Source organism: Pinus tabuliformis, chromosome 7 (genome assembly GCF_031772625.1).
Source record: "Pinus tabuliformis cultivar Carrire ecotype Pingquan chromosome 7, CPIR1, whole genome shotgun sequence".
Classification (NCBI taxonomy): Eukaryota; Viridiplantae; Streptophyta; class Pinopsida; order Pinales; family Pinaceae; genus Pinus; species Pinus tabuliformis.
Window position 1 is genome coordinate 1424437144 of NC_142293.1, and position 27311 is coordinate 1424464454.

Sequence of the window (27311 nt, forward strand, 5' to 3'; positions counted from 1 at the left end):
TAGGAATATTTTCCAAATAAAAATAAATCAAAAATAGACTGCTTCATTGATGCTGCTCATTGTCATTTAATTTATCCTTTCATATTGTCAACTTTTCTAATTTTTCAAGGGATATATACTATCTTTAAATTTCTGTACGTTCATTGTGATATTTTCTGTTTTTTCTTTGAATATCTGGGAAATGCTTACTTGTTATAGATATTAAAAATGTTTGAGAAGTTTGTTGATACACGGTTAAGATCTTTCAAGATGTAGCTATACACTCCAGTTCAAAGACTTAATCAAAGGTGTGAGTGGTGTGGCTATGAAGATATTGCTCTTCAGGTTTCAGGAACTAATTGACCTTATGAAGGTGATTATTGTGCACCCCTTGAATAAATTTATGTTCATGAATCGAAGTTAAAAGTTGAATCGATTTAATTTATGAATCATTGATTATGTGATCATCTACACATCTTCCTTGATGAGTCAGAGTTGCTGCACGTTGTGAATATTGTGTTGCTGGGCCTAGGAAGCCTCTTACAATATTCACATGGACTGTCAGAACAAATATGCAAAAGTTCTAATTTATATGGCAAGTAAGAATGCATATAACCAAAATAGCACTAAGTGTAATACATCTCTGAACCAAAAATACCTCAACAAAGAAGCTCTAGATGGCTTCTACCATCGAAAAAAAATCATTCTACAACAAAATACTACATATATCAAAACCATTGCCTATATTGGGATACTCACCATCAATGCCACCCTCCAAGCATTAATATAAGATGGAAAAAGCTTAACATATCAAATCAAGATTTTGTTTTTGTAATGGGTACATATTTACTAGAGTTGTGATAGAGTTGTTCAACAATTAATGCCACTGACATCAAGGTACTAAGAGGGCTTGTTGATCTTGATTAAAGAGCTAGTTCCATACCCTCATACATAGCAAAATCTAATGAAAATATTACAATCCTCCCAATTTTGAAATCCTAAAAACCCTCAAGTCAGACAAATTTTGAGTGGGGCTTTATCATGAATGGGCTTAATGAAGTCTTCTACGGCTAAATTCAATAAGAACGACTTTGATGAAGTAAGGGGGGATGACTATGGCATCCACTTTTAAAACTCTTAATTGTTTTCCTTGAGAGGGGAGAAATTAAATATAATGAATGCACAATCAAAGTTTCCTTACAGGCTGCAAAGCGAACAATTTTGCATGCAAAAATGAAGCAAGATTTCAACATAGATTTAGCATTTAGTCATGGCATTAAATAGAAAACCTACTTCACACATACAATATGCAAAATATAAAAGATAAAGCATTAAACTTACAAAATTCTCGAAAGAAGCACTTTTTCAATCCAAAAAAACATTTTCATGCAAAATACCATCTTCAAAACAAATTCGCACCATTGAAAAGTCACATCTTGCCCAAGCAACGAAAAAGGACTAATTCGCACTCTTTGCTAGAGAAGAATCATAAACTATGTGATTATCAAAATGGAATGAGGGGAGCTTCTATTTATATGAGACTTAACCAACCTTATATCCACAAATTTACCAGTAAAAGCCCTAATACAAGTTTATTGGAGTGTTCAACAAGTGAGAGATTACAAGCCAACATCAGTAGCTCAAAAACATTACAAATAATGCCAGAATAACCCACACGTGTGGGAGAAAAGCCTCCACTATGACATCAACTTCCAAGGGAGCTCAAAATGCCACGAGTAAGTGACAAATAGGCTAATGAGTGTTCCACAGTCCAAAAGGTAGAGTGACAAATAGGCTAATGAGTGTTCCACAGTCCAAAAGGTAGCTCAAAGTTCATGGGCACGCCTCCAAAAGTGCCTCTGAACCATGACTTCATCACCAAAGTGCCCTACATCACCCATTTAAGGGCAATACGGTAATGTGGCACCAATCTACTCAAGTGTTGGGATCCATTAGAGATGTGCAAGTCATCCCCTGTCATCACAAGGATAACCATCATCGTCCAAGCTTCAAAACAAGCAACGCCCATCAAACAGTGTCAAGACCAACCTAGTGTCCTAGGTCCATCTAGCCACATCATCAATTAATCCAACTCCAAGCCTCAGTAGTTTAGTGTTTCAACATCTGGGGCCACTTTAGAGTCTCTCAAGTAACATGTGGAACCATCATATAGCCTAACACTCTACTCTAGGTGGGATTTGGGAAGCATTGCATCAACAAGGTCATATATGCTCTCTAGAATGGGTAAAACAACCTCTGGAATGACGTTGAGGAGGATAGTCATCTCTCAAGAGGCCTTTGTTGTTGTGATAACACCACTTGACAAAACCCTCTCAAGATCAAGTGAAATCAATAATCATTAGGTACAATAACCATAAGTGCATCATAGTGGACCATACCTAATGTTAGGGGCACAAGAATACTTCACACAAAACTCACATTCAAATGTCTATCTAGATCAAGTCTTGTAAACAAGTTACCTTCTTATATTAGGGATAGTTAGGTCAATAAACCTATTAGGTGTTTCCACCCCTCGAAGGGAAAAGGCATGTCCCAAGTTATCCCATCAAATCCATAGGTGTGCATGATGGTGGTTGTAGAGTGTGAATGACTTTAGGGCAAGGTGTCATTGCCATGTGACCAGCTAATGAAGGTCCAACATCTTGAATGTATAGATGTAAGGAGGGAGCAATCGTGGAGGCATGAGTTACCCCTTTTCCCTGACCTGCTTTTTCCACCCCTCTGGTGTACCTTTTTCATCTTTATGATTTGCCTTTATTTCAATGCATAGCTCAAGAGCCCAAGCTTGCTTTTGAGATTTTCCATTACCCCTTAATGATGAATCAATTTATCACTCATCAAGGTTGGGACAATATAAAAATTCCTATGAAGCATCATGTGCTTGAGGAAGCGGGTGATAGCTAATGAGGAGATTATAACTCATGCTAGGTTTTTGCCTACAAACTAAACAAATGTCCCAACCATCTTTTGCATTTTATCTTTTTCTTTCATTGTGGCTTTCTTATGCTTTTGTCTTTCTTTTAGTTGCATCAAACTTTAGGCCTAAGTTTTCTAGGTCCAAACTCAAGGATGAGTATGAAAGGTGCCATCCCAATGACTAATGACCACCAACCCGAAGAATGGAGATAAATAATAGGGGAAAATAGGAAGTGGTAAACATGGAATAACTTGGACAAGCTACTTCAATCAATGCCTCCCCACTAGTGCCCTTCCTAAAATCCTAAGCCCCCAAAGGAGGTTAGACTAGACTAGAGTCAGGGACTAACCTCCCAGGTGAAGTGAGGATACAAGAATACAATCAAGATCAATAAATAATCCAATTTGCCCCTTGATCCATATTAGTATGCCCATAACATGAAATGAAAGCACATGATTGCAAAATGGTTAAAGTACCTATCAATGGACGACCCACCTTCCTTCAAGAAGGAATGCCAAATGGAAGAGATGAATCTAACCAAAGCAAGAAATGATGGATCCTGGCATAGGGATTTTGGTTGGCCAGCTGTCCAAGGAGATGAAAAATTCTCTTATGGGTTACCCACTTTTAGTGGGTAACAGGGACAGGCTGTTTGTTGTGACAGTTCAATTAAATTACTTATTATCACAATAAGTTACTTTTCCTAATGTCTTAACTCCTTATACAATGGAACTTATAATATTTCTCTCTAAGTCAGTTATGTTGTGGCCAAGTGGTTGAGGCAAGGTGTCACCATGTTAATGACCAAGGTACAAACCCAAGAGGGTATAGAGCCCAGTAAATCAAGTTGTTGACTCGGTTTCACAGTTTTTCATATGCAACATTTGTTCATTCATTCAAACAAGCAAAAGCCTAAGTCCAAAGCTATATGTGATTATGTTATGGACCCTGATCATGTTATTGCCTCACCACTTGCTTTTTGATTATCCTCCTTTAACTGTGTGGATATAAATTAGTTATTATATTGTTTGATTATGTTCAAGTTAGTCACCATAGCTATGAAACATTTGAGAAATCCTTCTAGTCAATAATGGCACAAGAAAATATTTTTGGTGGAAATGAACTCGCAACTACACAAAATTTGTGGGGAAGTAATCACAACCCTTTCAATGAGAGTTGTGCTTTTTACCTCCAGAGCATCATCTGATTCTTACTACTATATGATTCAATATGCTTCAATATTGACCATCCTAGAAAACAATAATTGACATTTTATTGATTAAATATAGTTCTATCCTGAAAATATAATGCAACTATTACATTATGTTCAATAATAAGTGTGCAATTTGTTTGTGTGCCATTTCAGGTAGAATGTATCTCTTTTATTAATCAATATAGTCAAAGTTCTCCAAAAAAACAAAAGTTGACCCTCTAGAGTCTAGAACAAACAAAGAATCTCCTTAACCACTTTAGAGACATAACTTGGAATCTCTACTGCAAGAAACACCAAGCCTCGTCAATTTCAACCCCTTGAAAAGCCTTGAAACATGAAAACACATACCATAAACATTGGCAACACAGTGAAACATTTCACCCTGTGTTTCACAATTGGGAAATCCATGGTGAAATGCCATGTGGAATTTAAAATGTGTTTCACCTCTTAAAACCTATGTTTTGGCCTCCTAAAAGCCCATTTCAAGTTTCAACTAGAGAAAACGAACGATGGGACTAACCCAATCAACTAAACATGCTATTAAACCTTTGCTAATGATGCTTACATGCTAATTTGACTTCAATGACAACTGGAAAAAAAAAGGAAACTTCTATAAATTGAGAAGCCCTAACAACTTTGAAATTGAAGATGTGGAAATCAAGAACCTAAAATTGGAAACACTTCTTCCAATCCATGATCCACGTTGAACTGGAACATGCATGAGATGGATGGCCATGAAGTTTTGGCTCATGTTGTATTTTGACACACATAGCTTCATATATAAAGGTTGATTCTGGATATATAGCCTAGAAGGTCGTTTATGGATTTTGCAATGTGATCATCTACTAGAAATAATATAGACATGGGTTTCCTAATGAATTGTCATTTATATTTATCATTTAAATTTCCTTTGCTCATTTTATTCATTTTATGATTTTTGAAATATTATATTTTGTATTTCTATACCATATTCTCCTGTTTCCAAAATTTGGGGGTTCATGTTTCCAATATGTACTTGCTTCTTCTTACCATGCAACTTAGCTTGGAATCAAGATCATAGGAAAATCCTACCCCAGCCTGCCTTCCCGACAAGAAAACTCCCCAAAAAAATTCCAAATAATTTTTGTTTTCAAAAGCACTCGGAAAACATTTTCAAACATCTATTGAGTTTTCTTATAACAGAAATTGGTTTTCTAATCTGATAATTAATTCCAACGATTTACACATGTCACTTATATCATTAAGAAATTATACAAAGAAAATTCCAGTCGTAATGCGATATAACCACGGGATCATAAAGAGACAACCAGACACAAAGAGACAACAAATTTACCCTATGAAAACCCAACTTAGGAAAAACTCAACCAACTTTTCTTCTAAGGAGAATTCAATCTTTAGCATAGTTTACAATTGAAAAATGTCTAGAAATTTGTACTAATTTCCAAGTACAAATACCAGTCAAACCTAGTCAAGATGCTAATCAAAATCCTTCAAACTATATTACAGTCAACTATGGTCACAAGGGCAAAAATATGTTTTAAAACTCCGACTCCGACTCGGCCGAGGGTCGACTCTGACTCCGACTTCAACTCGGCCGAGGGTCGACTCTGACTCCGACTCGGCCGAGGGTCGACTCCAACTCCGACTCAGACTCGGTATCGACTCAGCCAGCTCAATTTCAATGACTCGATCGTTGTAAAAAATACATTAAATATTTATTTTCTTATAAAAAAACATAATTTTAAAGGTTTTCATTCATGTTTCCAAACACACAGCATTAGAATATAGATAGAAGACAACATATGATCAAAGTAGGCTCATGAATATTGTCCAATACATACATGAGATCAAAACAAAAACACATAACCAAGGAGTTTCTCATAAAAAGGGCATAAAAAGATAGTGCAAGACAGGCAAACCTGAAAACGACAAAGAGGACATCACATACGTAAAATATGAGTCCCTCGTTCAACACGTAAGTCCCCTAAAATCCTTGATCTATCTTGGATAATATGATATGATATATATACCCTATCTATAAATTGATCCAAATCAGTTTTGAGTTTGTAAGAATAAAAAGCATGAAATTAGACACCTAGGTTGTAAACTATCACTGGATTTTGAAAAACAAATAGCAAAAAGATTTTGCCAAGGTATTACTATTTAGTAAATAGGAAAGGGATTCTTTCCTTGGCCATAGAAGGTTGGAGTTTCAGACTTGAGCAAACTTCGAAGGTAATGAAAAGAGCAATAGAGAATAAAGCGGGGGAAACCACAAATTATGTAGAATAGCTAACCATGATAATAAGAGCAATATATATCTAAACAATGACAATAATTGTGCCTTCAAGGTTTTTTGTTGTGTTTTCAACAATATTGCATTCAAACTCTTTTCAGATTTACAAAAGTTGCATTGAGACTACAGATGCAAGAATATAAAACTAAATCAATAATTAATATTAATGACAACTTAAAGAATTGTGATACGCAATAGATACTGGAGAGTTGGCTCGAACTTGGCCAAGTCGGCCGTTATTACCAAGTCAGCCGAGTCGTTAGACAACTCGGTCGGCTTAATAATAACCCGGCCAACAGTTCTAGTTCGAAGGCCGAGTTGACCCGGTGGGGGTATGACTCGGACCAACTCGACCGAGTTGGTTTCAAACCGGCCGTTTTTCGAAACAGTGGCCAAAATTCGACCTAAAGTCAATGGTCAAATTAGCTTGTGGTCAAAGTGCCTAAAATTGTGGTCAAAACAAGTTTGAATTTTGGTGGTCAATGCAGTAATCAAAACTCACCTTTTTTCTTAGTCAAAACACGTCCAAGATCAATCAAACAACAACCACAGTTGTTCGAATTGGCAAGTCAAAGATAGTCAACAAATATCGTCAAAAGCCCTCCTTAACTCGCACGTGTGAACAGAATTGTAGATGATGATAAGAGATCCGAACAGTCCTAATATTGGAGGTCGAATAGTGTATTTATGAGTCAAATGAGTGGCTTTAAGATCAATGGTCACACCCCTTCATGGTGGGGTCTACTTGATGAGTTGGAGCCTACAAATTACAATTTTTCATAATTTTCCTTGGCCAATTTGATAGGCCTATTTGGCATGTAGGAATGCCTCCCGATGCTACACAAAAAAATCAACACTCCCTCTTAGTGTGGGACGTATTCTCCTACAACATATTTCCCTTAGCAAGGGAATTCTCCTTCCTTAAGAAAAGTTTCATGAGCTTATCATATTGATGCATGTCTTTAACATAATTATATCTTTTAGAAATATCCATGGCGGGCCAAGATTCCTTTATGGCTCCTCAGGCAGATATATCAAACTTCTTTGGTCATGACCTTAGCCTAGGCATCAAATTTTACTTAACTTCTCAAGAAGACTTTCCTTTGGACTACTCATCTTTCTGGTCAAAGTCCTTTGTGACCTTACCCGAGTCCTTCTAGTATTTAAAGGTAAATTTCATCTATCTCCTTTGGTTGACATAGCCAAGTCCTTTTGGCTTCTAAGGAAAAGATCTGTCCAATCTTATAGTTTCCTTGGAACATTTACTTTTGGTTGACGCAGCTAACTCCTTTTGGCTTCAGTAGTGAATTTATACATCTCTCTTCTTGGTCAAAATCCTTTATGACCCAGCCAAATCCTTTCTGGCTTTAGTAAATGGTTTGTTAAATCATGCAGACATTTCATCATGCCCTTCAATGAGAGAGACATCCAACATGATACTAAGCTCATCTCTATCCACTATCTACTCATTTGTGGATATGTATTGGAGCTCTATTGCACCTCTTTTCATCAAGTATCGAATGAAGTGATCCGGTCTTAATCCATGCAGCTAACTCTTTATGAAACTGAAATAGGTCTTCCTTGTGGTGATCTTCTTCCTTTTGTTACAACAACAATCCTACTATTCCCTTTCATAAGCAAGTCCTTATGTTATTGTTGCTCCCTCTATCATAAGCAAATCGTTTGTACTACTGCTACTCCCTCTTACTTGAGAGATCCTTTTAGTCATAATTTTGTTTATCCCTTTTGATGCCTAGCATCAATAATGTTCCTGCAAAACTTATTCAAGATATCATGTAAGAAACAATTATCATTGAGTAGAAAATACAAGGACAAAGGAATGTTCAAGAGATGGAAATAAATTTAATCAAAGTAGAAGGATATAAATTACTTATCTTTTAATTTAGAGTTGTCGACTCCCTCTTGATCCTTGCTCCCTTACTGAAATCCACCTGCAATCTTCATCAAGCTTATGCAACTTCCTTATTATGCATTCCAAATCCAGTTCTAGGGTATCCCATAAACCCTAGAATTTACAATAGGTTGTCCTTTGCCTCCAATGTCATTGATGATCTCAACCCATGTCATGATCCTGGGTAATTATCAATCTATTTGTGAGCGGGGCAACAATATAGTTATTGTTCTCTCCCTTTTGTAGGAAAATCCTTCTTCCTACTATATAGCTTTGTACTTTCTAATGCTGCCATAAATCATTGTAATGGTAGTCTTCACAAAGGTCTTCCTTTATAGGAAGGATTTATAATATAATTATAAAGAAAGTACCAAAGCTATGCATAAAAATTTAAAAGAACAGGAAACTTGAACAAAAAATACTTATCTTTTGATTGAAGGAACCTTCGACTTCTTTTGAGGTGGTTGGTTATGTTCTTCAGCTACCATGTATGTTGCTTGCCTTCCCTTCCTTGCATGAGCAAAGGTTTCTTCATTCAGCGAAATCATTGATCTAGGTCTAGCTCTACGGTTTTATCCACAAACCCTAGGGCTTTCTCATACAAGTCTTCTAGTCTTCTAGGGTTTACATGCTCTTAGACTTCCAAATTTTATTGACATTTTTTGTAAGTTCAACAAACTTTGTCATATCCTGCTGTGAATATTATTGCTTTATAGGTGAAGAAACCTTTCTCCTCAACTCCCTCTGATTCTAGAGCTACTTCCTCAACAACTTTAAATCATTTGATCACCAAGCATTCTAAATATATTGTGGACATACACGCTGTTTCCTAGTTCCACCAATCTTCATGAAAGTAAATTGTCTTCAAAAGGAATAGGATTATGGCATTCTAATGTCCTCTATAAAATCTTATAAGAGAACTTTCTCTGTCAACCAACATTTAACAAATGAGCAAATAACAATCTTTGATGATCCAGATTTTCTTTGCAGAAGGGTCATTAGCAAATTTTGTTCACAAACAAAATACTTTGGCAGATTTTAGATGATTGTTCTCGGCCCTTCCAAGTAGCTCAGCCTCCTCAAAATCATTGTTATAACAATTTTTCCTTTACAAAGACAACTCCAGCTCTTGAATGATTTGACATTCACATGAGAATTTCAATATCCAAAATTGATGAGGAACTCGGTCTCTTCTTCACTGTAAAGTTATGAATGCCCTTGACTTAGCCATATCTATTTGCATTTTCGGTGGTCAATGCAGCAATCAAAACTCACCTTTTTTCTTAGTCAAAACTCGTCCAAGATCAATCAAACAGCAATCAAACCGTAATTCGAATTGGTAGGTCAAAAATGGTCAACAAACAACTTCAAAAACCCTCCTCAACTTGCACGTGTGAACAGAACTGTAGATGATGATAAGAAATCCGAATTGTCCTAATGTTGGAGGTTGAATGGTGTATTTGAGTCAAAGGAGTGGGTTTAATATCAAGGGTCGCACCCTTTCATGGTGGGGCCGACATGACGATTTGGAACCTACTTGAACCCCACAAATTACAATTTTAATTTTATTTTCCATAACTTTCATTGGCCAATTTGATAGATCTATTTAGCATGCAGGAATACCTCCCGAAGCTACACAAAAAAATCAAAAACATCTCCAGTCCAAAACCAACAACATAGTGAGTGGGATCCACGGATGACCTATTTCTATGCAAATAGACACACATATACATTACATGTAACCAAGCACTCCACCCTCCAGCCCGTTGTAGAAATTTTGAATAATATGACACTTATTCACAGAGATTATCCCGATTATACACTATTGCGGAATACATGCATAATACATAACCTCCTCTACGTTGATCATCAATTTAGCAGCATTAAAAACAATGAAACATCAATCGCATGCGCACATTAACACAGTATGTAACCCGGGGAAAGCATATAGCTGAAAACCCCACACTATCTATATATTATAATGATAGAGAACATGTAATAATACATAGTACAATACTCCTCACAAGTACTCAGTACTATCTCCACCTGTTACACACAAAACTAGCTCAGATCTAATCAATCACAGCTCAAATCTCCTCCACTACTTTGCCTGCCTCCACTGCACAATCCAAAGTGAAAATCACGTGAGCACAAGCTACAATTGCCTGGGTATTGGCCCACACTACGCAATCCTCATTGGCATAACTCAATCCCATTTATTGTGCAAGATCTCACGCACAACTATAGTCACAACTAATAGCAATCTCAACCTCTAACACCTGTCTCCACTGAACTGTCCATGCACTGAGTTAACTGATGTATTCTTTAGTTGCTTTATGAGTTAATAATTAGTGAATTAATTAACAATCAATTCACACAACTCATCACTAGTGTATTCTTTAGTTAGACTAAATACAACTAGTTTAACCAAGTCAAACTGAACACAACTCCATCAACTCCTCAATCAACTCCACCATAACTCAACCACATGAGTTCTAACTGAAGTTCTACATGCAATAGCTCAACTGACCCACAAGCATATTTCCTTCTGACAGCTGCATGTGCCACATCCGTAGCTCGAACGAAAGTGCTCCAATAGAATAAGATAAAGTTTATAGTCCAAATATTATTAAGGGCTAATAATATTTGACTGTTTCTATTTTTAGCCTGGCAATCTAAAAATAGACTCTGATCACTCCACTGTGAACCAAAAATAGAAGTCCATATATTTTTCCCAACATGACCAATCATCCATAAACAGCATCCTGCAACTCATAGACCATGATCCATATGTCTAAAAATAGACATAGTCTAAAAATAGACTTTGCGCCAAAAATAGCCTACGGGCCCACTTAGTGAAGGCGACTCCTTTTCACTAAGCTCCATCATCTTGTTGCATTTTCAACACTCCCTCTCAATAAGATATGGATTATCTGCAACCCCTATCCTGCAACTCTGGAATGTTCTGCATGCAACACATTTGCCCGATCCACTTGCTCCAACAACACTTGGAACAAAAACACTCCCAACTGACCACTCTGTTGGGCTAGGAACATACTCTAATGTTGAAGCTCTACCTGCTGCTGACAAGTGCTCCCTCTCTGGCATTTGCGCTACTGTAACATCTCCATGCATCTCGCACCATTACACACTTCTTTGTGCGACCTAGCACTGTGCAAAACACTTGTGCCTCTCGCATTGCTGCAGCCTGCTAGCTATGCGTTGTCCTGGGATTCCCTGCACCGTCGCTCTCTCTGCCGCTCCATCCGCATTTGTCTCTACCCAATCAGCCAGTTCCTGCTACTCCACATCGGGGCTCCCGTAGCAAGGTCTCATCCAAGAGGTTGGGTACCTCAAGGATCCTGCCCCTCCTCCTTGGGACAATCAATCCACATCACCCCACCTCCTACCTGGAGGTATGGCTGCATGCAATCCATCAGCCCACCTGGCTCGAAGTTTCCCCCTACTGGAGGTCTCTGCATGAGTAGATGTCTCTACTCGATCTCCTCTCAGCTTCCCTTGTTGTGGTTGTTCCACAACCTCCTGAAGTTGTTGCACCAATCGTGGCTCCTCCACAATCGTCTGAGACTTCTTCTGGCTCTGCATGTTGAGAGGTAATATACGCTCCCTCTCAACCACCAAGTCTCCATCAGTTGCCTCGCTGCTCAAGGCTTTGCATGCATCTTGAACCTCAAGAGCATACAGGTTCTTGACCCGTGAACCAATCTGCTTCACCTGTCTAGTGATGATGTGTCCAAGGAAAACCTTTCCCTTACTGAAGACTACATCATAGCCTCTGGCTTCCAACATCGCGATCGACACCAAGTTTCTCTTCAGTCCTGGTACATACTTGACATCGGTCAAGGTAAGGCGAGCTTCATGCTCCCTCTGAAAAATAACCGTGCCTACACCTGAGACACTATACTTCTCATCATTACCCATCGCTATGAGTATCTAGAGATCTTTCAAGTTTTGTCACCGGTCATGTGGAAAGAAGCTCCACTGTCAAGAAACCAACCACTTCCCACCATGGATGAAACCATGCATGCAAAGAGTGTGAAATCCAACTCAAACTGTGAAGCAAGTGCCTCACCTTCAGATCCTTCCCCAGATCCCTCCTTGGACTTCTTCTTTGGGCAATTAGTAGCATAATGGCCCAACTCATGACAACGAAAGCATCTCACCTTCGACTTGTCAACCTTCTTCCCATCACTGGAAGAACTAGATTCAAAAAGAGAAGCCTTCTCCTTCCCCTTCTTCACTAAGGCACAGTTCTCCTCATCATGCATGCATGAAGAACTGTCGCTGGTGCTCCGTCTGATCTCTTCCTGCACAAGATCCGACCAAAGTCTCTCCCATCCTAGCAATTTCTCCCACCATTAACAGAGTCCTGATAGGAATGCCAACTCTTCGGAAGACCAAGGAGAGCCAAGCTCACCAAGTCCTCATCTTCAATAGTCACCCCACACTTCCCAGCTCATCCCAGCACTGGGTGAACTTCGTGAGATACCTGGGCATACTGTCTCCATTCTCACACTTAATGTTTCTGAGTTTATCCTTGAGCACCAACTTCCTCTGGTCGCTCTTGCTTTGGAATAGATCTATCAACGCTTTCCACATCAAGTATGGAGAAACCTTTCCATGCAGGCTGGACAGAATGTGATCCTTCACGCCCTCCAACAGAATCCTTCGACACTTTGCTGTCTTCTTTTGCCAAGCCACAGCTTTAGCAGCATCAGTAGATTTTGGGACCTCAGCCTCTATGAAATCCTTCAACCCATTGTCATCTAACACCGCCTCCATCCTATCTTTCCATGCAATATAATCTGAGCTTCCTTCAAGAGCATACTCCAATCGCAATCCGTAGAAAGACATTTCAACTTTGACACCAAGAAAACACTGCTGCAAATTCGAATTCTACCAGCTCAAAACTCAACCACTTCTGATCTAAAATTCGTGAGAACAAAGTATTTCTCGTACAGAGATTGACTGTATGGGCTTTTACCGGATATCTCACCTTCCAAAGGAAGGATGAATCCAGAGGCTACCTGGCCCAATTACAGACTCTGCCTGAAGAAATAAAATGTAATCACTTTCTGAATAATAGATCTGATGATCAACAGCTTTGATACCATGTAGAAATTTTGAATAATATGACACTTACTCACAGAGATTATCTCGATTATACACTATTGCGGAATACATGCATAATACATAACCTCCTCTATGTTGATCATAAATTTTGCAGCATTAAAAACAATGAAACATCAATCGCATGCGCACATTAACACAGTATGTAACCTGAGGAAAGCATACAGCTGAAAACCCCACACTATCTGTATATTATAATGACAGAGAACATGTAACAATACATAGTACAATACTCCTCACAAGTACTCAGTACTATCTCCACTTGTTACACACAAAACTAGCTCAGATCTGATCAATCACAGCTCAAATCTCCTCCACTGCTTTGCCTGCCTCCACTGCACAATCCAAAGTGAAAATCACGTGAGCACAAGCTACAATTGCCTGGGTATTGGCCCACACTGCGCAGTCCTCATTGGCATAACTCAATCCCATTGATTGTGCAAGATCTCATGCACAACTATAGTCACAACCGATAGCAATCTCAACCTCTAACACCTGTCTCCACTGAACTGTCCATGCACTGAGTTAACTGATGTATTCTTTAGTTGCTTTATGAGTTAATAATTAGTGAATTAATTAATAATCAATTCACACAACTCATCACTAGTGTATTCTTTAGTTAGACTAAATACAACTAGTTTAACCAAGTCACACTGAACACAACTCCATCAACTCCTCAATCAACTCCACCATAACTCAACCACATGAGTTCTAACTGAAGTCCTGCATGCAATAGCTCAACTGACCCACAAGGAAAGTGTATATCCCTCTGACAATTGCATGTGCCACATCCGTAGCTCGAACTGAAGTGCTCCAATAGAATAAGATAAAGTTTATAGTCCAAATATTATTAAGGGCTAATAATATTTGACTGTTTCTATTTTTAGCCTGGCAATCTAAAAATAGACTCTGATCACTCCGCTGTGAACCAAAAATAGAAGTCCATCTATTTTTCCCAACATGACCAATCATCCATAAACAGCATCCTGCAACTCATAGACCATGATCCATATGTCTAAAAATAGACTTGCGCCAAAAATAGCCTGCGGGCCCACTTAGTGAAGGCGACTCCTTTCCACTAAGCTCCATCATCTTGTTGCATTTTCAACAACCGTAGGAAATGGTAAGGCATTCTTCAGGGTCTAAAGTCATACAACCACAAGGCTCAAAACTACTACAAATATATACTCAATATGAGCTTAACATGTCACTTGCAGGAATTGAACCTGGGTGGAGAGGATAGCAATCATCCTTACAACCACCCAAAATAAACTCAAATGACTATATATATATATATATATATATATATATATTGCTGGAACTGTTTTATTTATATCCCAAACAAAGTTTATACATCTCACCATCCCGCATATGCAGCAGGAACATGCACTAATAACCATGCAAAGTTCCATAGGTTATGGATCCTTCCGAAATCGACTAGAGATAAGGACATAAACAAATTACAGGTCTTTGGAAGTTCCAAATTAACATTAGAATGGGCTAGCAATAATCACAAAATAGGAAATCTAGGTTTGGAAAACATAAAGAGACACATCTTGGAGCTGAAAGAATATTTCTATGAACCCTCCTTGACACATGTTTAGGCCAACAAGCTATCAAAGGAATCACTGGTTCTTGAGGAAGGGCATTTATTGGTTCTGGTGTACAATGATGGTCCTCAACATGAGTCCACAGAAACTTCTCCTTATTAGTCTTTTATCATGATGTGTCGTGTCATTATTACGATAGTTCAGAATGTAAGGAAAGTATTGTTTGTGGGAGAATGGGTTAACAATAATCACAAAATAGGAAATCTAGGTTTGGAAAACATAATGAGACACATCTTGGAGCTGAAAGAATATTTCTATGAACCCTCCTTGACACATGTTTAGGCCAACAAGCTATCAAAGGAATCACTGGTTCTTGAGGAAGGGCATTTATTGGTTCTGGTGTTCAATGATGGTACTCAACATGAGTCCACAGAAACTTCTCCTTATTAGTCTTTTATCATGATGTGTCATGTCATTATTACGATAGTTCAGAATGGAAGGAAAGTATTGTTTGTGGGAAAATGGGTTAACAATAACCACAAAATAGGAAATCTAGGTTTGGAAAACATAATGAGACACATCTTGGAGCTGAAAGAATATTTCTATGAACCCTCCTTGACACATGTTTAGGCCAACAAGCTATCAAAGGAATCACTGGTTCTTGAGGAAGGGCATTTATTGGTTCTGGTGTTCAATGATGGTACTCAACATGAGTCCACAGAAACTTCTCCTTATTAATCTTTTATCATGATGTGTCATGTCATTATTACGATAGTTCAGAATGTAAGGAAAGTATTGTTTGTGGGAGATCTAACATTACTCCTGTGGTTTATGGGGACCTGAATTATGTTTTGTATTCTTATGTTTTGGAAGGGGCAGATAAGTGCACATAGATTTCATATTCCTACAGTTCTTTAGGAAAGACTGTTGGAAAGGATGAACTGATAGACTTGAGAGGTTTATAAGTATATATAATGCTTTTTTAAATATTTTTTTGCCATTTATGTGTTTTCTAAAATTATGTGAATTAACATTTTGAAAACCAGAATGTTTCCCCATTTCAGATAACGTTGCTTAGAATCATGTTAGAAAAACAAGAATATGTTGGCAGACAACATAGCATATGGAGGTGGTCCACTAGAAATTCAACCAAACCTAAATTCTGTAATTTAATGATGGATCTTTGGGAAAAACTCAATTAAGTGATTGGGCCATCCAACCTCTACATAGAGCTGCGTATATCTCAAAATCTAGTTGGTGAAACCAACCAGAAAGGTTAAGCATGGTTCTAGACAATGAGAGGTTGTAGCAAGTGTATGCAGTGTCATTCCATTCATGTAATAGATCCATAATCATGACAAGGGGGGGATGCTCAAATAACATGGTGCCAATCCAAAAAAGCAATAGGAATGGGGATCCAGTTATTGTAATCAAGAGGACTCGTGCATCAAAAATCACTGCAGCCAAAATTATAATGCAAGCAAGAATTCTTAAAGACGCATGTTTAAAAATAAGGGAAGCTCATATCCTATTGGAAACTTTGATATTGCCCTCATTATCATCCAAACGTTACTAAAAGATCTAAGAAGCCATAGTAAATAAAGAAATGTCTTCTTTAAAAACAAGGGCATAGAGGAATCAATTGGAGGTTTGCTCATAGGGGTGAGCATGGCATTGACTGATATCTTGAGTAATTTTCTCAAGATGCTAAGAACCACAGGACCAAAAGAGAGCACACAATAACACACAATAAAAATGTCAACATTGTATATTACTTTACAACCTTCATCAATTGCCTTAAATAGGCCAAGGATACATAGAAACCACTTTTACAAAATTGCAGTATGACCAATGATTTGGGTTTAAAACTGTTAATATAAAGCTTACATTTTCAATAAACTCACTTTATGACTTTAGATTATAGTTAGTAATTTTATTCACTCTGTGTAGAGTGTTCTATCCCACATTCACAAGTGTGAATGATTTGCTCAATGAGCAATCGTATATAAGGAGGTGAAATCCATTGTAATAGATGCACCAATTATTCAATAGTAATATCATAGTATTATTGTATCTTTCTTTGAGCTTGGTTATGTGACTCAACCCTATCTAGGCTTTCATAATTTCGTGATCTAGCTCATTTTTGCAATATGGTATTAGAGCAGAAAAGAGCACAAGAGCTCGAAGACATATCAAAAATCTTAGGCCTTTGAAATACAAGGTTTCCACCCTTGCAATTTCAGCAATCCAAGAGACATGGAATCTATGAGAGCATGAATACCTATGGACTAACATCGACAAAGACAAATTGAGGAATCGCTAGCATGTCTTCTCAAACTCTAGAAGACATGATTCCGGGTCTCTTAGCAAAAGAAAAGAGAACCATTGCAGATGATACAGAAGGTGATACTCAGCCTACTACCCTAGATACAATTGCAACATATCAACTAAAGAAAATGGGGAGATGGAACGTCTTTACTGTAAGAAAATGGGTCACATAACCTGGAACTATAAATTTCACGCTAATGATGTTCTCATGGAAAAGCTTGAAGACAAACCATATGTAGTGTAGACATGACTGAAGATCCACCAAATGTTGACACAAAAAGTGATCTAATGTAGATAAAGTTCAGCATGGATTGCCACTAAGATAGTTTGGGAGTTTGTGAATCTTGGATATTACATCCTTACAACGGTCATGAGAAAACTTGATGGAGCACTCTAGAGGTAGCTCAACATGGATAGTTGTCCAGAGTTTGTGAATCTTGGGAGTTATACCTTTATGAGGGTTACAACGCAACTTGATGGAGCTCTAACTAGTCCAAGAATTATTTTTCAAAGAAGCTTATGAAAAATGTTTGGTTCTGATGTTTTAGTTTTTAGTCAAAAGTTTTGCCATCCATTAGTATGTTTTGCTTTCAATAATGGAAGCCTTAAGAGGTGTCTAGACTCCACCCTACATACAAAGTGCAAATGTTGTGCACAATGAGCAATCATATATAAGGAGGTGAACTCCATTATAATAGATGCACCAATTGTTCATTGATAACATCATATTGTGTTATTGTTGGTATCTTTCTTTGAGCTCAAGCGTGTGATTCAACCCTATCTAGGTTTTCATCATTTAGTGATCTAGCTCAATTTTGTAATGAAAACCACTTGAGCTCATAAGGTTGGACATGAAGTTGGCAAGCATTATGGATACTAATGCTCACTATCTCTAATAATTTGCTCGAGATAATAAGAGCAAACAAGCAAAAGAGAACAACAAACAAGAAAAAGAGAGGGCACACAAAAATGTCAAAATTAAATATTACTTTACACTCTTCATCAATTGCTTTTAAACAAGCTAAGGATACATAGAAACCACTTTTACAAAATTGCAATGTCTAATAATCTGGCTAGTAATTTGGATCTATGTAGTTGTAGCCTTCTTAGGAAGTTTGGACTTGTATGCCCATTCAAAATGGGGTGCTTGAACCAATGGTGGAAAGCTTTGTCAAAGGGAAGATATCCAAGTAAAAAAAAACCAATGAATGCCCTCCATTTCATAGGACAACGCTTGCAAGAGGACGTTTAAGAGCTAGAACAAAATATGTTGGAGGCTTGGGAACTACAGAGGGATTCAAGGATTATGAAGGGTGTAGATTGACCTGCTTTATAATAGATGTCTGTGGGGGCAAGTAGTTAAGTGAATCCTTGTCTCAAACTTGTTAAGGGTATAAAAAATTGTTTGATGCAAGATGTTTGTCCTCCTTCCTAAAAATTGCTTAACCTCCATTTCACTTTTACACAAGAGCCCTTATCAATTCCCCACATTTATGAATCCTACAACCTCCACCGTAAAACCAGGCTTTCCTTTCTTTGCCATGATGCAAGCCCTGCAAGGCCCTCTTCCATCCCCTAAAACTTTTTTAGCACACCCTTTCCCCTCATCATATTTCTCTCCCTCTAGAATTAGACCCCCCAACCAAGTTCTTTCATATGGTCTCCCTTATGATGTTCTTGGACAAACCCCTATCCATTAAACCACTCCTCCCCCTCTCAGATCATCTCTTTTCCTCCAACAACACCAAGATTCCTCAAACATGATGTACATGTTCTCTACTCACATGATTGATCTGTTTAATCATTTAGTTTGCTATGGTTTCCCTCATGCTTAGTCCCATGCCCAAAAAGAGAGCCAGTGATCTCTGACACCCTGTGAAGAGAAATGATGGGCCAGCTAGAGATGCATGTCTCTTATGGACTCACAACTGAGATGTAGGTTTCATGTTAACGCAGGTCCCATGGTTAAAACCCCTAAGTGTAAGAGGTGGTGATCTCCAAGTTTCGCTTAAAGGAAAAAAAACACAAAGGAAAGATCTCCTTAATTGTACTAAAAATAATGATCTTCACCTTCCCGAGATTCATAGTCAATTGTCATATATCACAAAACCAACCTAACCAGTCCAATTGCCTTTGTAACCCACTGGAATGGAGGCCACCAAAAAGACATCATCTGTGAATAACAATGAGACAAGTATCTGGTGAGAGCATACAACCATCCTCCCTTCAGTTTGTTTCTTGATAAACTACTTGGGTCCACCAATGTTGAATCCAAAGAAAGGCGGGAAAAGAGGGCATCCCTAACTGTCCCTAATTGTATGCCCTATACACTTGAAGAGCCATCAAGAGGTGCAGAATCTGCCCACAACAGTCTCGTACAACCACGTCGCAGTAAGCATTTAGGAACCCTATCAAAGGCCTTCAGAAAAGATAGACTTACTTGACTGAGCAAAACATTGATTACTAACAGACAACATAGTATCTACATTTTTTTCTAATCATTTAACCACCTGACTAACTCAAGTACATTGGTTGATGAAAAATATAATATAATTGTAGAAAATCCATGAAATTCTAAACTGCTAATATGAGCAATCTGAAATATAATTTCTTCTCAAATAAACATAGAATTTCTCTACAAGATGCAGTAGAATAGGAACCACAATAAAAGCACAATTACACAATTCAACAACACAGAATTGTCTAGGGAACCCAACTGGGAAAACCCTTTGCTTGTTATTGAGAATTCTATTGAAGAAGGTTGAACAATGGATCTTTTACAATACAATAAAGTTTCATTAGAGAACAACCATGTTCTCTCCATTTACACTAAACTGAAACACCCTTGCTTGCACCTTGATCCCTGCTTCCTAACCCAAGGAACTCATCCTTCTTCAAACTCCCACAAGCCTCACCTAGGTGCATTGTCTCTCTCACAAGCTCCACGCACAAACTCATGCTTCCTATTGTTTGGTCTCACCAACTCATGCTCACCAAAACAATGATTAAGCTTGTGCCTTTGTTCCTCCTTTTAAAGGCAATTTGAATAGTTAAAATTAGTGCATTCTATATTAGGTAAGTCGAACTGGTGGTTCACAAGTTAACAAAGGCTCACTACTAGTGTTAACTCGTCCTTCCTAAATTTTAGGAGGCTAACTCAACTCTTTGTGCTGTTGCCAATATAACTCACACTAGAAGACAAAATAACTCGGCCTTCTATTTTAACACATTGGTTAATTGCTTCATAACTCATCCTGGACTCCTATTTTGTTGGAGCTTGAGCATGCCAGAGAAGAAACTCATTTTGACTCCTATGATGAAGGCACAAATCAAGGAACCTTTTTCTCGCTAATATTTTCAACAATAATATTCACAAGGTGTTATCAACATTATAACTATTTTGACCAAATCAAGCAATATAGCATTCACAATTTGCTCTAAAATTGTTTGAATTACCTTTACTTCTAGCTTTAATACTCTAATCTCATTTGTGATCTTGTGATGAGAACATTACAAGACAATTATCAACTACAGTGAGAATATGTAACAAAAGGCAGCAATACCAATGACTGGGAAAATTCAACAACACCTAGAGGTTGGAGATCAGCATGATAGACGCATCAATGGCTAAGGGGGTACCAGATTAGTATCACAGTCATTTTGTAATTCTAAGGAATATCAGCGAAGAAAAATTAGGAGCCAAGCTAAATTGGAATATAATAGTTTCAAAAATGTAAATATTTCACAAATTATAGAAGGATCCACGGTTAGAAGAGTTCGCTCAAAATTCACCATAGTGACAGCTTCCACTGTATAGCATGCGTATAATAGTTAGCTATGTTGAAGTTTTAAGTATCCAAGATAAATTTTTCCTACAAAAAAATATACATCAAAGAATAATTGCAGTCTAGCTAATGCCCAATGTCTTCCTAAACTGAGTGAAAAATCACTAACACTTATGACACAAAAACAGAGGCAAACACTGCAAAATTACTGAAACAGAGGCAAGAAATTTAAAAAACACACACACACACACACAAAGAAGACAAATTGTTGCTTAGAGTCTTAGACCTATAGTTTGAGCATTTGGCCTTGGAACATTTATCCTCATTTGCAATAAGTTACTGGTATGGTACTATGGAATGACCTAATAAATGTTGTTTGCTAGATAAGATGTCAAACTCAAGAACCATTATAAAATACAGCAAACTAAAAAACTCATCCCAAACAGCTACTACTGCATCTGTGCAGGAGCAAGAAAACAAATTACTGAATGAAATTATGAAACAAAGACATAAGAATCACTGCTAACTCGTGGCTAAATGAAATGAGAAAGAAATGATTACCTGCTCTTTGAAGATAACAGTTGCAGCATCCAAAAGGAAATCACGAGCAAGTTCAGGACTCTTTGCATGCTTTTGCGGCCGTGAGCCTTCAGCATCCAAATCATTGCCCTCCTTGTCATTTGAATCTTCATCCTAACATTTGTGTCAATTATGTGCATCAGTAAAAGAGTACTGTCACATTGATATTAAGCATAAAGAACCCAAAATCTCATAAAATGATACTACTATATAGATTGAGAAAGACAGTATAAGTTAAAATGACATTAGTATATACACTGAAAGAGACATACAGTATGAGTTAAAATGATATTAGTATGTAGATTGAGAAAGGCATACAGTATGAGTTTGATGAATCCACACATCATTGCAATTACCTCTTCTTCCTCTGTTTCTTCTGCATGCTCAAAGAATCTTCTAATACTTTCACCTTTAGTAATCGTGACATAACCATCACCCACAATGAGCCTGCGATGAACACATAGACGGCCCTCTAATGAATGGGCCTTAACAGAAATTTCTGTACAGCGTCCATCATGCTTCCAAGCTCTTAGTGTGATGTAACATGCGACAATGTTATCTAAAGCAAGACCATCTGCTTGAACATTTCCGCACAAACCCACATCTTCAAAGCCAAAAATATCCGACTTTCCCTCTCCTGTACCTACAGCCCACTCAAATCGCTGGTACATTCCTCCAGCTTCTGCAAAGCACTCGTGCCAGTCAGCTTGCACTGCACTGTCTGAAACCTGCAGAATCCAACGTCATCAGTCCTCTATGAAATTGGAAGTGTTTACAGATACTAAGTATGAGAAGATTAAAAGCATGCTTGATGCTTCTTATGCTCGCTAGAGAATGTAGAGCTTTGGTTGCACAATGTATGAAAGGCCCAGATGTATTTCAGCTAAGAAGAAAACATTAGCAACAAAGCAACCAACTCTATTTCACAAGGAAATTTAACTGGAATGCACAGCATCATTCTTAAGTATCCACTGAACATACACCAAAACAAAGCATCTCAGTAAATGAATATACTGGTTTCAAATTGATAACGATCATGCTCACTTAAGAATTGTAAAACTGTAGAACTTTGGTTGCACAATGTATGAATGGCTCAGGTGTATTTCAGCTAAGGAAAAACCATTAGAAACAAAGCAACCAACTCTAATTCACAAGGAAATTTAACTGGAATGTACTGTATCATCCTTAACTGAAGTATTCATTGAACACACACCAAAACTAAACACTTCAGTATAAGAATACAATTTCAAATTTATGATGACCATGAAATTCATGATCTCAAAAACAAATGCTGCATTTCAAATCTACAACAGGCATGAAATTTAGAACACACATGATTTAACAGAGGGATAGCAGTTTATTGGGTAATGTCATTACTGTCATTGTGAAAATAAACAAAAGAATACCTCGTACTGAAATGCAGTGTCTGCAACACAAAACCAGATGGTGCAACGGGGTTCCCTTCTTGTGCGCTTCAGTTCTTTCAATTCCTTGAACTCACGAAGTACATTTCGCCTACAATCTCTGCAAAATCTCTTGCTGTCAAACCTACAGTGTAATCAAGAAATCAATGTCAAAATACCATCATGCGCAGCTTTAGAACACTGTACAGTTTCACCTCATGTAACATTCAAGTGTGAGCTGAAGAACATAATAACCACTATCACCTCATACAATATCAACCAAGAGCTGGTGAAATCAATACACTATCAGAAAACAAAAACCAAAAAAAGAAATATACTAACGCAAAAAGAAAACCTTGCAACAAGTCTAAGACAAAAAGAAATACACCATTTTGAAATGTTGCAACAAGTCTAAGACAGTATGAGCTAACAAGAGTTGTGGACCTTGCCTGAACATAAGCCTTTCAATAAAATCCTCCTCTTTCATACGTAATAAAGATGACCGTGTTTCCTCGCCCAGTGCAGACCAAAAATCTACCAGAGCCTCACAGGAAAGCCTTGCTGTATGCAAAGCACAAGTCTCTTTCATTCCATGCCCCCTTCCAGACGTGCTAGTTCCTTGGCTTATCCAACCTCGGCCTCCACCACCACAAGCATCAGGATACAACAACTCACGTTCGCGTTCTCTTGCCCGTGCACTGTCAAAAACCTGGAAAACAAAGATTAAAGCAATTGCTTCCATGAGAGCTTAAAAGAATTGCAGACTAGAAGAATAAAATGTACATAAGAACATATTTAACAGGCAGATTTTGTAACGTGAAATCCAAATATTAAGTAAATACAGTTTGAAGTTATCAGATGTACATTTTGAAGTGCCTCAAGTGACGTTCCAACCAAAAAACAGTCCAATAGTGTCAAGACACCATCTCGAGTTGTAGTTAACCCACCCCATGGGTGAACTGACGGATCACTTGTATCATCTTGAGAAATTGCAACCGTTAGCTTCGATCCATTTTCATTATGATTTCTATATTGTCCAGGGCCACCCCCAATGTTTGCATATGCAGCTTCCTGTTGTATGCTTTTCCCATAATGGACAATCTGGGAAAATACTTCCAGTAACAAACCATTGCAGCGTGAGCAATAAAGATTTTTACGTACTTGTTCGAACAGAGATTGTTTATCGATACGTAACAGTTCCTGGCGAGCAGAAGACGGGAGTTCACTCCAGAACTATACACACATCAAAATGAAAATGTCAAGAAGTGTGCAAGGAACTTGCTACAATAAAAGAGTATGGTGAAACTACTATTGTCATACTTTCATCCAAAACAAAACAAAATAGAAAAACTTGTAATACAGAAGGGCCTGCAAAGAATTCACTACCAACCAAGGCTACAAATTGGGAGCATGCATCTGGCAATAAGTCTACAGAGATTCCAATAACAAAAGTGAAAACCCTCAGTATCCTATAAATACAGAAGTGAAGAGAATAAACTGAATTTCGGACACCAAAAATATATTTGTGACCAGTTCAGAACAAAACATGAACGCCTGGTATGATTTCTGAGCGCTACAGAAGTTACTTTCTCTGATCCTACATATCATGTTATGCAGTGTGCTGAAAAGAACTTGCAATTTCCCACTGTATCTTATTAAAGCCACCAATATGAAGGACATTTCACCAAATTACCTGTTGATGCAGTTTCGGGGCTACAATGTTTTAATGTTTATTAGAGGCAATCTAACCCTGATGCCAACAAGGGTATCAGATAAGCTCTTCCCTAAATATTTAGGGTATCTGTCCAGGGCCTAAAGTTTAGGGCACTGATCAAGACTGTGATAGCTGGAAAAGCCAAAAATTATCTAGACGATTCATCATCAAATAAGGGAATCGACAAGAGAATATAACTCTAAACTTTCCAAAGGGCCAGTGAGCAAATCGAAGCTGATTAATAGAAATTTCAATCTTGATCATTCAAGCAATCTAACATTCAACAATAAGCCTAAATCAATAGAATCAAAGGAAGGCAATCCGCAATCGATGATCACATGTGGCACCTCAAGCCGCCATGATCGGCTCTAGTATCTTCACATAACAATGCAATAGTTCGAATTCATACCAAAATAAGTCGTGTGAGGGATAGGGAATTGACGAGAGCATACCCTGTGAAGTTGGGCAAATGTGATATCATCTCGAGAGCGAGACCATATACCATTCCTTGCATTGCAGACCGATCCACCACCACTGGAAGTAGATGTAGATGAAGAGTGACTGTGATGGGCACTCTTCTGGCACAATCCAGGCATCTTTAATTGGTATTCGGCAATCCCTTCTTCCGTTTCTCCATCTATTTTCAATACCAGCCACCATGCAAATCGCGCAGCATTTCAACTAACAGTGCATACCTTCATTAACTATATTACACATCTAGCTATGAACATCTACCTATCAGCCTGCCTGTCTATCCCACATAGACAATACAGCAGAATGGGATTTCTTTACAGACCCAAAAACCTATCGGTGCCTGACAATATTAAAACCAATTCCGATCGATTTCAATGGGGCCGAACCGATTTATTGATGGAACAAAATCAATGAAGGATCTCCGCCCGCATTGAAAATACTCCGGAACCCCCAAGAATCTATAATCGGATTGGCCTTATTAAGGAACCCTCTTGATCTTCAAAGGCGCACACCATTGGATTCGTGGTTTATATACAAGAGATCGGCCATTTTTATTGGGTTTTTTGGTTTGTATATTTGCAGATCCAGCCTGGGCAATCCAGGATTACAAAATTGAATCGAAATTGGGTGTTCAGATACGACCTGCCCTCCTCAAGCCTCAGCCTCTTTCTCTTGGCGATCCTCTTCTTATAGCCCTCCGCCTCCAACTCTTATTATTCTTCCACTGCTGCCAAATCGTCTCCTCCACCTCCGCCTCCCATTTGTATCGTATGAAATAGTAGTGATGGCCGCTGAATAGCACAGGAGGGCCAGGGCCCGGAAAATTGTAAAACTTCACTTTTTTACGGGTGTGAAAGTAAATCCCGTTCGCTCGGTGAAAAACGGATCTTGTGCCCTTAATTACATCCCATACTGCAATAAAAATGGGCCACGTGGCGTTATCAATATCAAGTTTATTTAAAAGAACTATGTGAATTATTTAGTGTGACTTTAAAGTTTTATAAGCAAACCCCCATATTTCACTTCTAGAATAGCACTCATGGTGCCTAAGTGGTCTCCTGTACTTTTCTATTTCTGGAATGGTCCTCATAGGTGCCTAGTGCTCTCATGTACGAGTTTCTTTCATTGGTAAAGAAATGTTCACCCTAGTGGTTGAAAATGTAGATGATGTATGTATAGATTTGGCAAGGATATCCATAATAGTATATAGTTAAAAAAAATATTGTACAAGTGAATTAGCTATAATTTTTATTATAGCGATTTCAATTATTTTAGTTTTGCAATACGTGAGATTATTCATAATACAGATCCAATAATAATATTAATATCAAGGTTCAATATTGTTCAATATACATGTTAAAGATAAGTACTAGTGTGAAAATATCATATAAATAATAATGATAAGTCAAAGATGATTTATGTGATATGAGATTAAAACTAGAAATGATATTAGAATTGTAAAGAGGAAGGATGTTTTTATTAGTGTTGCGAACATTTTGATAACATTTCAATTTTATTGTGAAATCACGATTTTCTGGCCTAGCTGATGTTTGTAGATTTTTACCAATATTTTGATGGTATCTTAATTTTGTCGATGTTTGCTGATTTTTATCGATATTTTCCCAATTTTTACGATTTGTTGGCTTTATGAACCCTTGCCGATTTTGCAACTTTGGTTTTTACATCAATTTGTAGATTTGCACCCCAAAATCAATGTTCAAATTAACAAATCTGGGTATAAGCTAGTACCTTATGAACCATCTCAATGTCATAATTATGTTTTGTGTGTGTTTACATGATGCTAAATTGTGTAGTAAACCTTGATAGATTCAAGATAAAAGACAAAAGACAAAAGATCAACCCTTGAGCTTGAGAATAAATCCTTAGCTTCAAAAATATCAAAACATTCTCACCATAAAGAACATAAGAACGTAGCGAGAATCCTTAAGGTTTGGTAACGCCATCACATACTCTTTGTGGAATGAATTA

At 37.7% G+C, this 27311-nt stretch overlaps 1 protein-coding gene across 1 annotated transcript in view; it reads right to left on the minus strand.

Annotated features, from left to right (window-relative positions):
- Positions 1-26109, minus strand: part of LOC149253020 (uncharacterized) — a 50385-nt gene extending 24276 nt beyond the window's left edge. Inside the window, exons 1-6 of the mRNA XM_089459852.1 lie at positions 25301-26109; positions 23999-24367; positions 23584-23843; positions 23138-23279; positions 22088-22459; positions 21714-21845 (exon numbers count right to left, since the gene is read on the minus strand). Coding sequence (XP_089315978.1) covers positions 21714-21845; positions 22088-22459; positions 23138-23279; positions 23584-23843; positions 23999-24367; positions 25301-25444 — 1419 coding nt within the window. The 5' untranslated portion in view covers positions 25445-26109. The remainder of the gene's footprint in view (positions 1-21713; positions 21846-22087; positions 22460-23137; positions 23280-23583; positions 23844-23998; positions 24368-25300) is intronic.
- Positions 26110-27311: the final 1202 nt, after the last annotated feature.